At 44.6% G+C, this 13,919-nt stretch overlaps 1 protein-coding gene across 1 annotated transcript; it reads left to right on the top strand.

The window, feature by feature from the left end:
• The first annotated feature begins 2,352 nt into the window (after positions 1–2,352).
• LOC149354539 (uncharacterized) lies at positions 2,353–8,679 on the top strand. Its single transcript, XM_089583390.1, has one exon. It carries the CDS (start codon positions 2,474–2,476, stop codon positions 3,974–3,976), a length of 1,503 nt encoding a protein of 500 aa, XP_089439516.1. The 5' UTR covers positions 2,353–2,473; the 3' UTR covers positions 3,977–8,679.
• Positions 8,680–13,919: the final 5,240 nt, after the last annotated feature.

The raw sequence follows: 13,919 nt of genomic DNA, 5'->3' as shown, positions 1-13,919 counted from the left end.
GCAGTGTATACATAGAGTCTCGAAATAGAGAAGTGTGAAATGCTCTATTTCCGACTCTCTTATAGACTCTATTTTCTCTGACTACCAAGATCTAACTGCGGTCGCGTTTAGCAGAAGACTGTTTATTTTAGCACATCCTTTATTGAAATAAACGAGATATTATATTGCCCCTTATATCGAAGTAAGTACTTCAGCAAACAAAACGACTATCTTGGTGCTGAATTGCTCGAGCACATACGGCGTCACCGTTTTCTCAGTTTCAGCAAATGGGGGCTGCCCGGATTCTTGTGCCATGAGTTGTGCGTCAAGCGAGTAACCTAGATGCATGTCCATTCGTGACACGGTCTCAGCACGCCTCCGCAACATTCAGTCGGTTTTTCGCACTAGAGAAAAGAAAACATTTATTAGGCTTTTCATGTGCGAACAGGTTGAATGTTACTAATACACCTACATTCACTAAGCTATCGATGAGTTATGTTGCTGGTAAATTGGCGCACAGCCGCTGCCGTGTTTTGTTGCCTACTCGGCTTCAAGGCCTTTCAATATTGGGTCAGTGTAGTCACTGCACTAGACTTGCACTCAGAACGCAAAGGTATTTTTTTATTGAAGATTCAATTCCTCTAATTTCCTCTCCAGTGTCGGGAGCGGTATACTCTGCAAGCCACAGTCCGACGACCAGAAGTTCTGAGATTGGGAGGTGTTCTTCGTAAGTTTAAGTATGTCAAAAAGACTTCAAACGGCGCTTTTCCTCATTCAGGACAGCGTAGGAAGAGATAGAGCGCCCTTTGGAAGTTACATAAAGGAGTTGTGCATTATGGCGGCTCCGGACAGGACGCAGTTGGAAACTGAACATGGCAACGGTTCATGAAAGAAGCTTGTGCATTGAGGCTACTTTAGCAGTACTGTTCGGGGTGCTAGCCCGTAATAAATGGAATATTATTGAGCTTTGTGAGGTTAAAAGACAATTGATGCCTATACAGCGCTAAACGGTGGATTAGCAGACAGACGTGAACTAGATGTGGGAATCCTCATCAATCACGATATAACTGACAACATAGAGGAACTGTACAGTATTAGAGAGAGGGTGGCAGTTATCGCAATTAAGCTTTATAGGTGAAAACTAAAGGTTATAAAGTCCTACCCGCCTGCATTCAGCCATGATGACGAGATCGTCGAAAGCTTCTATGAACACGTGGAAGCGGCAATGAGCAAGGTTTCCTTCTGACATAGGGAAGCTTAATATGAAGAGAACAGAGCGTGCTGTAGAGCATGAACGTAGCATAAAACCTGTGACCAGGAAACAAGGCATATTAAGAAATTATATGTATGCCTCAAGACACAAGGAGGACAATGTCATAAGATGTCATAAGCAATATGGATAAGATGGTTAAAGTAGGATGCAAGCTCTACACAGGAGCCAGTAGCGCATAGCAATCTGACATCCCACTAGTATCGAAAGCGCAAGTAAAGAAAGCCTTAGGAGCAATGCACTAGACTTGCACTCAGAACGCAAAGGTAATTTTTTTATTGAAGATTCAATTCCCCTAATTTCCTCGCCAGTGTCGGGAGCGGGATACAGTGCAAGCCACAGTCGGACGACCAGAAGTACTGAGGTTGGGAGGTGTTCTCCGTAAGTTTAAGTATGCATCTTTCTTGACTTCGTAAGGCTTTTGGTAAGGTATCTCATCACTTACTCCTCCTTAAAATGAGTTCCCTGAATATTGACCCTAATCTTCTTAAGTGGATTGAATGTTTCTTGACTAACCGCACCCAGTTTGTATCAGCTAACAACTCTGTATCATCCCCATGTGCCGTGACATCTGGTGTTCCCCAAGGCTCTGTTCTGGGTCCTCTACTTTTTTTGAGATATATTAATGACTTTTCGATTGGCATTTAATTTGGTGTCAGAGATGGTCTATGATTCTCAATCCATCAAAGTGCAAAATTATGTCCATCTCACGCCAATCTAACCCGTCTAAACCATTCGATTACAAGATTAACGGAGTTTCAGTAGAGAACGTTTCATCTTATAAATATCTGGGTGTTCACATCACTAACAACTTGTCCTGGCGCATGCACATAGAATATGTTATTAACAATGCAAATCGTGCTCTTGGTTACATACGCAGAAACTTCTCTAAGGCTCCATCCCATTTGAAGTTACTTTTATATCAGACACTAATACGGCCAAAGCTAGAATACGCATCATCAATATGCGACCCCGCAACCCTCACTTTAATCGATGCTATAGAATCTGTTCAGAACTGGTACCCTCGCTTCATCCTTTCCAATTATTCTCGCACGGCTAGTGTTTCTTTAATGAAAACTAAACTTGGCCTGACTAATCTTGCAGTTCGCAGAAATATTTCACGCTTCAGTCTTTTCCACAGCATCTTCTTTCATAACGCGACACTAAAACAGGAATTTTTCTCTTCTATGCCATCATTGGGGGCCCGACACCGTTCGTCGCACCATGTTTACGGCCATCCTCCTGTTCCAGATGCTGACGTGCTGGCTGCCTTCCAGTGCGTGCCCATCCTCGGATTACCAGCCTTCAACTACCGCCTTCACCCTGAGTGGAGCTAAAAAGTGGAACCCGCCTTGGCTAGAACCCCCTCCAGTCGCCGCGAACTCGAATCCAGCCCGAATACAGCACTTCGCCTGGCAACGTACCGCATCGCCAACGTCACCAGTCACAAGACCGGATCGGGCACTACTTAAGCAAAGCAGCTGCGCCAGCCACTTGGGGCCCGACACCGTTCGCCGCACCATGTTTACGGCCATCCTCCTGTTCCAGATGCTGACGTGCTGGCTGCCTTCCAGTGCGTGCCCATCCTCGGATTACCAGCCTTCAACTACCGCCTTCACCCTGAGTGGAGCTAAAAAGTGGAACCCGCCTTGGCTAGAACCCCCTCCAGTCGCCGCGAACTCGAATCCAGCCCGAATACAGCACTTCGCCTGGCAACGTACCGCATCGCCAACGTCACCAGTCACAAGACCGGATCGGGCACTACTTAAGCAAAGCAGCTGCGCCAGCCACTTGGGGCCCGACACCGTTCGCCGCACCATGTTTACGGCCATCCTCCTGTTCCAGGTTGGTTTCGCGGTGTCGTGCCCTAATTTTGTCGACTGGCGTGGTGTTATGCGTCTCAGTTGTGATATGCTGGCGCTTGGAATGTTGTCGCGATTATTGCTCTTGCTGTCAGGCGATGTGGAACTTAACCCAGGCCCTCCCAAGAAGGATGATAAAGCTATCCTGGACGCTCTGCAGCGCCTTGAGGAACAACACGCAGCCTTCAGTACTGAGCTGAAACAGCTACGTACTACCCAAATAACCCATGAAAAGTTAATATCCTCACTAACAAACCGCGTGCTTGCGCTGGAAACATCCCAACAGAACTTGAGCACACACACCAACCTGAACGAAACAGGCGAACTTAAACATGAAATAGCAGTCTTAAAGGCCGCAAGTATTGATACCAGTAATCGAATGCAACGAAACAATTTGCTCTTCCTAGGCCTTGAAGACACTGAAAATGAATCCTGGGCAGAATCTGAAACAAAAGTCTTGTCATTCTGTTCGAATGAACTTGACATCGAGATAGACCCCACCAGCATCGAGCGTGCCCACCGTTTAGGTAAATTTAATGCTGAAAAAAAACGTCCTATCATTGTTAAATTAGCACACTTTAAAACCAAAGACACCATCCTAGCCTGCGGTCCCAAACTGAAAGATAAAAGTTACGCCATCAGAGAAGATTTTGCTTTTGCCACACGTCTCGCTCGCTCTAAATTGATACAGTTTATTCGGCCTAAAAAATGCGCATTCAAGCTAAACGTTGACAAGCTTCATGTAGGGCATAAATGCTATGTGTACGACCCTGTGTCTGATAGCGTAATTGAGTCTGCAAAACATCCAGCTGGTCGTGCTCAATCCGAGAAGCTCTCCAACAAACCATCACAAATCACCGATTGACACCCCGCAAAACATGCTACGCCACTAAATCGCCCCCACCCTTCACGTTCCAAGCATCTCAATATCGTCTTCACTAACATACGGAGCATTTTACCAAAACGAGATAAACTGCACAGCCTTATCGACGACACTGGTGCTGACATTGTCCTACTAACAGAAACGTGGCTACACGAAGGCGTGAAAGATACTGAAATCCTCCCTTCAAACGGGAACTACGTTCTTTATCGTCGTGATCGGCGCGGACGGAGGGGCGGAGGAGTGCTTATCGCCATACGAAACACCCTATCATCATCACTCATCTGTCACGACACCAAACTAGAACTAACCTGGGTATGCGTGCACAACTTCGGATTGAAAGAAATATTGGGCATTTGCTACAGGCCACCAGACAGCGATTCATCCTTCTGTGACTCCCTTCATGACGCATTAACGGCGATTAAAAACACATATTTGAATTCGAACATCTTTCTGTTCGGTGATTTTAACTATCCACATATAAACTGGGCTTCCCTCTCTGTATCTAGTCATTCACCTTCCAAAGAATCGAAACAATTTCTTGACTTAACACTGGACTTCAACCTGCATCAAGCCATCACACACCCCACAAGAGGTACTCACACTCTTGACCTGTTACTGACATCTTGCCCAGACAACATTCACAGTGTAACTCTGCTTCAGGGCCTCAGCGATCACATGTTTCTGCATATTTGCACGTCATTACATTCCAACAGGCGATCACCTACGAAAAAATTAATCACTGACTATAAGCGAGGTAACTTCGATTCCATAAATAAGGAACTTTCATTCTTTTTCACCGACTTCTGCTGCGACTAAAAATAATGCTGCGACTAAAAAATAAGTACATCCCAACCATTGTCGTCAAATCGGATTCCAACAATATTTGGTTTAAAAAAACTTGAAGCACCTTCTTAGTAGGAAAAAACGGCTTTATCGTTCCGCTAAACTAAGCCAAAAACAAGAAGCATGGGAAAGATACCACGCCTGCGCGAGTAAATATTTAAATGAATTGAGTGCTGCGAAAGATAAATTTTTCTCTGTTGACTTGCTATCCATTCTCAGAACAAATCCCACCAAATTCTGGCGTATCCTCTCCCCTAAACATAAATCTAATCGGTTCGATCTTGTAGGACCTGATGGCGAACCAGCTGATACTAATCAATGCGCAAAAATAGGAGTCACTTTGGCGACTAAAGTGGTGCAAGGCGAAAGCCTGAGTACAGCATTCTGCCACGAATGTGGTTGTGAATGATGATTCAAGTGCTACCAGCGAATGACGCGTCCATTGGCTGTCTGCGTGTGTTACTGATGTGTGGTTAACATGTTAAGCTTCGCCTGTAAGAGTGGAACGCGACAGCGTCTTGCAACGCTGCCAGGGAGTCCACAGAACGCCATCGCCAATTCGGCTGTACGCCTTGCTGGACGGTAAATTTATTTTTTGAGGAAAGGAAATGTATCTCTCTCGCATATCTGGGTGGACACCTGCACCTCGCCGTAAGGGAAAGGGGGAAGATGGGAGTGAACGAAGACGCCGTATTAGCTAGACGCGCCTTTGTTCATTCCAAACCATTCAGCTGGCATTACGGAGTGGCTAGCGTGCTCGTATCGCACTCCGGAGACCCTGGTTCGATTCCCCAACTCGACCAATTTCGTTCTCGGTTTTATTGATTCATGCGGTCTAACTAGAAAGGTTAATTAGGCTATTTCATATTTATATCATTGTATTTCTATCCATCGTGTTCTGTCATTCACCTGTCAAATGTTGGAACTGTCTAGGATGTTCGACACAACGTATATGAAACGAGCAACGTCGAACTTAGTGGGGAAGTGCGTGGTGGTGGAGCGAACGCGGCTTCGTACTTATCTGTTTTTTCAGCAGCGTCTCCTTCCGCTGCCGCTGTTGTCGCTGCGGCGCGCGTCTTTCTTTTCTTTTCCTCTGTCTTCTGACCTCTTCATTCTCCTCTATCTTAATTAGGCTAATTGATTAATTAAGCAATTAACTAAACTCAGTCCCACTTAGTTGGAGCATCACTATACGATCCCTTTGATTGGTTGCATGGTTACTAGCCAAAGTGCAATTGGCCCCATTTGAAATTCGCGCACTGTGACGTCACGAGCATTTAGACCAATTGAAAAGCGTGACATTTTCTGTCGACAACTCCTGCTTACAACGATGAGGCATTAAAGGCTTCCGCCTTAAAACTTTTAAATGACTACTTCTCATCTGTGTTTTCGCCTGTCAGCAATTCTACACCCACAGTTTTGCAAACCAATAGTCAAAAAGAAATGCCGGAAATTCAAATTAGCCCCGAAGGAATCTCCAAATTAATCAGTTCACTCAAGCTCTCATCATCTGCAGGATGTGACCAAATAAACAGTAAACTACTTAAAAACACTATCATTATCAAGCCAGATACTCCACCTAATATTTACCCAATCTTTAGACACCGGAATCATTCCTGACGATTGGAAGATAGCCCAAATTGTTCCCATTTTCAAAACAGGTGATCGCGCATGCCCAGCTAACTATCGTCCAATATCTCTTACTAGCATATCTTCCAAACTTCTAGAGCACATTATATCATCAAGCTTAATGTCTCACCTTGATTCAATTAATTTCTTTTATCCTCATCAACATGGCTTCAGGAAATCATTTTCATGCGAAACCCAGCTGGCAGAGTTCACCCAAGACATCCTTAAGGCCATAGACGATAACCTCCAAATAGATGCAATCTTCTTAGACGTCTCGAAGGCATTTGATCGCGTACCTCACAACGATCTGCTTGCGAAACTTTCGTTCCTGGGAATTCCTGCTAATCTGATATGCTGGCTCGAACATTTTCTAAAAGGACGCTCGCAGTTCACATCCGCCAATAACATCCAGTCACCCTTAACAGATGTAACATCTGGTGTCCCTCAAGGGGCCGGGTTATCACCATTACTCTTCTTAATATACATCAACGACCTGCCTTCTAATATTCAATGCAAATTGCGACTCTTTGCGGACGATTGTGTCATCTATAATGCAATAAGTAGCCCAACCGATAACCTCACTTTGCAACAGGACCTTGACGTTATTGCATCATGGTGTGAAAAGTGGCAGATGCCTTTAAATCTTACTAAGTGCAAATCGTTGTCCTCCACTCACAAACACACCTTGACGAATCACACTTACAGCATTTCAGCAGTCCCTATAACCGTTGCAAAATCTTACAAATATCTAGGTGTACATCTCACATCAACACTTTCTTGGGTCACCCACATTAGAACCATTTGCTCCGACACTTCACGCACACTTGGCTACCTGAGAAGGAATCTTAAATCTGCATCCCCTAACATAAAACAACTCGCGTATGAAACATTTGTGCGGCCAAAATTAGAGTAGAGTATGCATCATCCATCTGGCACCCATGGCAATCGTATCTCACCATCGAATTGGAATCAATCCAAAATCGTGCAGCTCGGTTCATCACTTCATGTTACTCAAGAGAAGCCAGTGTCACCACCCTCAAGCAGTCCCTCCGTCTCTCAACACTGGAATCACGCCGCGTCGTTTCCCGCCTATGCTTACTTCATACATTTTATCATAACACAAGATCACGGCACGCTCTATTAACCGCCCCACTGCGAACGTCCTCCCGGCTTAGTCACGGTAACCCGATAGCACGCATCAGTGGCCACACGTCAGCTTACAACAACTCATTTTTCCCCAACGCAATAGCACTATGGAATTCACTGCCTAACGACATCGCTGCATGCACTGACCACAAAACATTCCGCGAGAAAATAAAATCTTTATTAAATGATGTACCACCTGCTGGGAAACCCTGATATGACTGCAATCCCTTTTATGTTTGTTTGTATGTTTGTTCTTTTTATTGTTATGCATGTTCCCATCATTGCCGTTGGAAACCAATATGCCCCCCCTTATGTAATGCCTTCGGGCCTTTAAGGGATCAATAAATGAAATGAAATGAAATACCTGTCATCACGTGTTGACCATCCGCATAAAGTTTCCATCCCAACTTGAAAAACTAATGTACTCTTTAATTCTTTCATACCGAAGACTAGCACCGAGTGGAACCACCTTCCACCCCATATCGCCTGCACTGTAGACGCGTTATCTTTCAAGCCACTTACCACCAAGCATATCATCGAACAAGCGTCTGCATCATGAATTTGCCTTTTGCCATATGACCCACCCCCTCTATAACGCCCAGCGGGCCCTGAGGTTATAGTAATGAATAAATAAATAAATAAAAAACAAAGGCAGAAATCGGCTGGCTAGGATCAGGTAAAAACAGATCTGTTGAAAGCTGGAACAGCGGTTTTACTAGGAAAGCGTTAAGCGGGCACTGCGGAAGCCGCACTGGGAGAATGCGAAAGCACTGACGCCTTCTCGGCACTCGTCGCCTCTCTTTGCTCCTAATTGCTTCTCTTTGCTATTCGTATTCTTATATCGCTCACATATCAATCACCTATCGGTTGCTTATCGATCACTTATCAGTTACTTACCGATCACTTATCAGTTATTTATCGATCACTATCAGTTACTCATAGATCACTTATCAATTACTTATTAGCACTTATCGATCACTTATCGGTCACTCATGGATCACGTATCGATCTCTTATTCTAATTCAGCGCCACTCCCAGCCCGACCAAGCCAACTTTTGGTCACTCTTTTGGCTCTAATTAATGAACTAATAATCCGATCGGCACCAACATTTTTGCGCCGAATCCTCACATCAGCCTCATTTGATTACAACCACTTTTGAGACATCTCTCTATACTTTCCCGCAGTCGCTGCGGACACGGTTTTGATTACAGAAAGCCGCCGACATAGCTTAGCAATGCTTTCGCATTAAAAAGCAGCCACCCTGTGTATGCAATGCTTTAAGATTGGTTTATTGGTTTGGTTTATTGGGGTTTAACGTCCCGAAGCACCTTAGGCTATGAGGGACGCCGTAGTGAAGGGCTCCGGGAATCTCGACCACCTGGGGTTCTTTAACGTGCACTGCCATCGCACAGTATACGGGCCTCTAGAATTTCGCCTTCAACGAAATTCAGCCGCTCGGCCGGGATCGAACCCGCGTCTTTCGGGTCAGCAGCCGAGCACCATAACCACTGAGCCACCGCGGCGGGGCACAATGCAATGCTTTAAGACTTCGAGCGAACAGGAAGTTTCGATGAACACTAATCACATTTTAATCCATAGGAAAGGGGACGTCAAGGAGGAGAAAGATTTCAGACCGATAAGCTTCCACTCCATAGATTACAAAGTACCTACTAATGGAATCACAAATTGAATTAGTACAACCTTAGAGCGCGATCAACCAATTGATCAGGAAGGTTTTTATAAACGTTTATTGACAATACACCATATTCACACTATCAATAAGACGAAAGGGAAGTCCAGAAAATACAGAGAACCCCGATATATAGCGTTCATATATCCCAATAAGCATATGACTCATTAGTATCCTCAATCCTCATGGAGACATTATGAAGTCAGTGTTGAAATGGTTTGGTTTGGTTTGGTTCATGAGGTGCAACGTCCCAATGCGACTGAGGCTATGAGAGACGCCGTAGTGAAGGGCTCCGGAAACTTCGACCACCTGGGGTTCTTTAACGTGCGCTGACATCGCACAGTACACGGGCCTCTAAAATTTCGCCTTCATAGAAATTCAACCGCCGCGGCCGGGATCGAACCTGCGTCTTTCGGGTCAGCGGCCGAGCACCATAACCACTGAGCCACAGCGGCGGGTAGTGTTGAAATGAACTCTATGTAAAAATACCGGACGGTGATGATGATATTAATTAAGACATGAGTGTTCACGCGGTAATGCTTCGAAGCGAAGAATAGCCACTCAGCTTTAGAAGCAAGCAGCTAGTGTAGGAGTCTCTATATTTGTAATAGAACCTCTGTTTATACCTGCTAGCCGCTAATACAAAGGATGTATGCTCCGCGATCACGGAAACTTAGGGCAACAATAGGAGACAAAGAAGCGAGTGTTTTCTTGTTGCGCTCTTCAAAGATCAATAAAGGAGCCAACTCGCAAAGCGTGCAGTTTTACTGGAATCACCCTCCAGACTAGCGAGCAGAAGAGACATATAGATGTCCAAAAGTGGAACTTGAAAAGAGAGAGTCTTTCTGGATCAACGCGGCAAGCTCAGACATGTGCGTGTATAAACCACACCTTTCACATTAGTAAAATCTTGGTTGGACTGCGTTAACGACAACTTCAGTAAGTCGATCTGATGTCCACATGGGGAAAAACTGAACATTTCATAATGTTAATTGTATTTCCAATACGGTGCTGCATGCCTTCATACGACATTCTTACTGCTTGTCATGTTCTATTGCCGCCTGAGTATCGGTCGTCGCTGCATACGTAACGAAAAAGCGGAATTATTCTGAATGTGCTTCTTGTCCATCTCTCAGTCATGTATATTGTGTATACCTGAGCGTGCAAGCATGGGTGTTTGCAGTAGGCTTAAGACAACGGCAGTGCTAGACATGGTACATCGTCACCTCTTACTTCCTGCCTCTTCTCCTTCTGGCATTCAAAATTGCCGTCTCTCACCAAGAAGTTGCAGGCAACGATGTCGCTGCCTGCAACGGAGCAATTAAAAAAAATCTGGTAGGCTATGGAAACAGAAGGTTCTTTCGTATAAAGCTTGAATACTTGGAGCAGTAAATCCTGATCTTTGGCAATGGAAGGCTCAAGATTTCCAGAAATGATCAGTGGTGCTCAGGAGTGACTTTTGTGTTTGACTGGTTCAGCACCAGCTATGCGCTAGTGGCGTCAAACGAAATGTCAAAAGTAGAGCAAAGGTCCAAAGGCGCATTTTACGTCGTCGTCGCCAGGTATGGGCGCGCTCTTCGAGTTGGCGAATCTTTTGCTTCTGCTTTCTAGAAGCCTCTTCAGCGATCTATTTCTGCTAAAAGCCAGAAACAAGTGATTGAGCAATTTCCACGCTGGACACCAACTGTAATCCATCGGAATTTTTCACCACGCGTATCGAAAGCGCACGATGATAAGAGCGTGATGATAGAACTAGAGTCGAAGCACTGGAGGTCAGGCAGCTAAGAGTGCTCGCTTCATCCACGTATGCCACATCCGCTGCCACTGGCCAATCCAATCCGGGATGCGCAAATTACGGTCGGTGGAAAGTATGAATGTGGCACTCCGGAGGCAAAGGGAGAAAACGTACGTCACAGAAAACAATCAAAACTATCGGAAACAAGATGATCGTCTCTAACTCTGACGTCGGAAAGCATACGGCGTAAACTGTTACCTTTGACCATGTGGCCCACTGTTCGCATTTCATTTGCTGCCGATAATGCATTTGAAATACAAGAACGTTTCTAAGCAATCCTCAAGTAAATATTTTGAAGCGGTGATAGAGCTATTATACCATTTCATGAACAAAGTGAGATTGCATACTCACCGGCTCACCCGACACTCGGCAAGGTAACAGTTGCTTCCAAAAATGTGCGGCTTGTTGCATTCGCAGCGATGCGCCTGACTGGGCATCCTCCTGCGTGTTAAGGCGAATAATCGATCTACGACAATTCTGTAGTTCTTATGATCTCTTGCGCCTCTATCTGTGGTTTCGCTCTCTGGCAGCGCCTTGAGAACCCGTCGTGGTGTCCTTATTTCGCCTATAAAATGTCCGATCATCATCTGTGTGTTACTGAAGAAACGTACGTAGAAGCTTTTCCAGCAACGGCTGATGACGCTACTGATATATTCTCAGCTAAAGAGCTGAGAATATATCTCAACTCTAAACTTCTAAAGCTATAACGAAGCTCTTAACTGCTTCCAACAACGGCTATGGCTCGTGTACCTCCCAGTCTCAGAACTGGAACAAATATTTTTGGAAGTTTATTGGACTCATAAAATATCTCAGGTATAAATATAATTTCAATCAAGGCAGTAAGTGTTCATTACTATCGAGATAAAGAAATTCATACGTGTAAAAAAGTTACGCAGCTATGTAGTTCAAAATAAATTTCTCCTGAGTCATGATTCGCATCAGGGAACACGTGTCCGTGGCAGTTCCTCTCCCAAGCTAACCAGGATGGATAACAATGTGAAACAGAACTGATGATCATCTAGAGAAGCGAATGATATTACTGAGCTGTAGGTACAGGAATTCTGATAAAGCTGCTAGCACTTTTCTCTTGTTTATACTGATTGCGAGCAACTATACTCAGGTACGCAAAGAGGTATTTACTTCTCTGAATGCACTGAATCACCTGTCTTGGAGGTAATGTTCAGTACACAACAGACAACTGGCACCTGAACCTGCGAAATGCGAACACGTTAACCATGTTTTTAAGTATCCTACGACGTAAATGGAAGGCGCATGAGTAGTAATAGAGCTTGTGCGAGATATATCAGTACTCACGCGAGACGTGAGCCCCAATTATAACTTGCGCAGTGGCCGCTCGCGCGCACTTATTCTCGGACAATGCTTCTCCTCACTATCCTCTCCCTTTCCCTTTCATTTCCGCCGGATGCAGCTCGGGTGCTTAAGATATTAAATAGCAATTGCCACGGCCGGCAACACTCTTTTGCTTAACTTTTTATTTTTTAAATAAACCACTACCACCACCAATTTTTTTAGCCGTAAATATTTTATTCTTGTCTCGGTTTACGAATTTCTGTGCGAAATTTTAAACAAGCGACTGCATGCTACTGTTTACAGTTAGAGCGGCATGCCATGAAGAAAGCTGAAATCAGCGGCAAGAAATATCTGCAAACTCAGCTGCGGTCGTGCGCACATTGCAATAGCGGTAGTGGTCATTGGGAGATGTAAGTAGCAACGACTTTATTTATTTATCTCGTTAGCATATACTCCAAGCCTTGAAGTAATAAAGAGAAATAAAAAAAACATCCAAAACACAACTCAAACTTTTAATTTGAAGACCGAACAAAACTTGCGCAATATTTACGAGACAAAGCAAACAAAATGCCACACGTTGCATAACAACTGCGAAAAACTAAATCCCTCAAATTTGATCAGAAATCTTTCTGTAAAAGTACTCCAAAGGTAAGTACTTCGATAATTTCTTTCAATGACAAACCTAAAGTAGGAATAATGAGCTGTGATGTACATTAATGCTGCTAATATGCTGCTGTGTAATGTTGCTGCGATTTATTAGTTATGAGTGCCTGCTAACTTCATTAAGATAATGGACCTGGTCCACTTCAAAATCACCTTTTGTAGACAAAAAAAAAATAAACTTTATTCTGGAGGGTGATCTCCGCCGGGGCAACGTCTGCAAGTTTATTTTGGTCCTTAACAAAGACAAACTGGAGTAATGGCTTTACATTGCGCACATGAAAGGTAGAGCCATATTTTGTGTACGTTCAATTTTATGGACTAGGTTCTTTTCGTACGGGCTCCAAATGACATCCACGAATTGTAATTTATGCCTTACAGCTGCCTTATAGACGCTTTACAGAGCCGTATCTTGGGGGCTGCCATCTTTGATCACGTGATCACGCCGCCATTGCACGCCTCCTGACCGCTTGGTGCGCGCCTCGTCGCGACGGCTGCAGCGTGTGATGTTTCGGTTCCGACAGGCAGTGTTTCGGCTGATAAGGTTGTAAAGGACACTGTGGTTGGTCCAAAGCTTCGAAGGACATCTGAGAACCTTCATTTGATCACTTTAGGCGTGAAGACGTGATCGGGCTGCTTATCGCGGAGAGCCGCTGAGCTCTCCGCTTGTTCGAGGCAATGGGTGGATTGCCTGGATGGTTGTTTTTGCATCCGCTGAAGGCGTTTTGTAATTTTTTTATATCAACTAAAACGGCAAGGTTTAATGCTGCTGTGGCAGTACAGGGCGTTGTCGTATTGTGTACATGCATGCAGACACTGGTCTAAAACATTCATACCCATATCGTACGCA

Source organism: Amblyomma mixtum, chromosome 3, assembly GCF_055824585.1.
Source record: "Amblyomma mixtum isolate Tamu chromosome 3, ASM5582458v1, whole genome shotgun sequence".
Taxonomy (NCBI): domain Eukaryota; kingdom Metazoa; phylum Arthropoda; class Arachnida; order Ixodida; family Ixodidae; genus Amblyomma; species Amblyomma mixtum.
The sequence above is the reverse complement of the archived record's forward strand: the minus strand, read 5'-3'. Positions and strand labels throughout refer to the sequence as shown.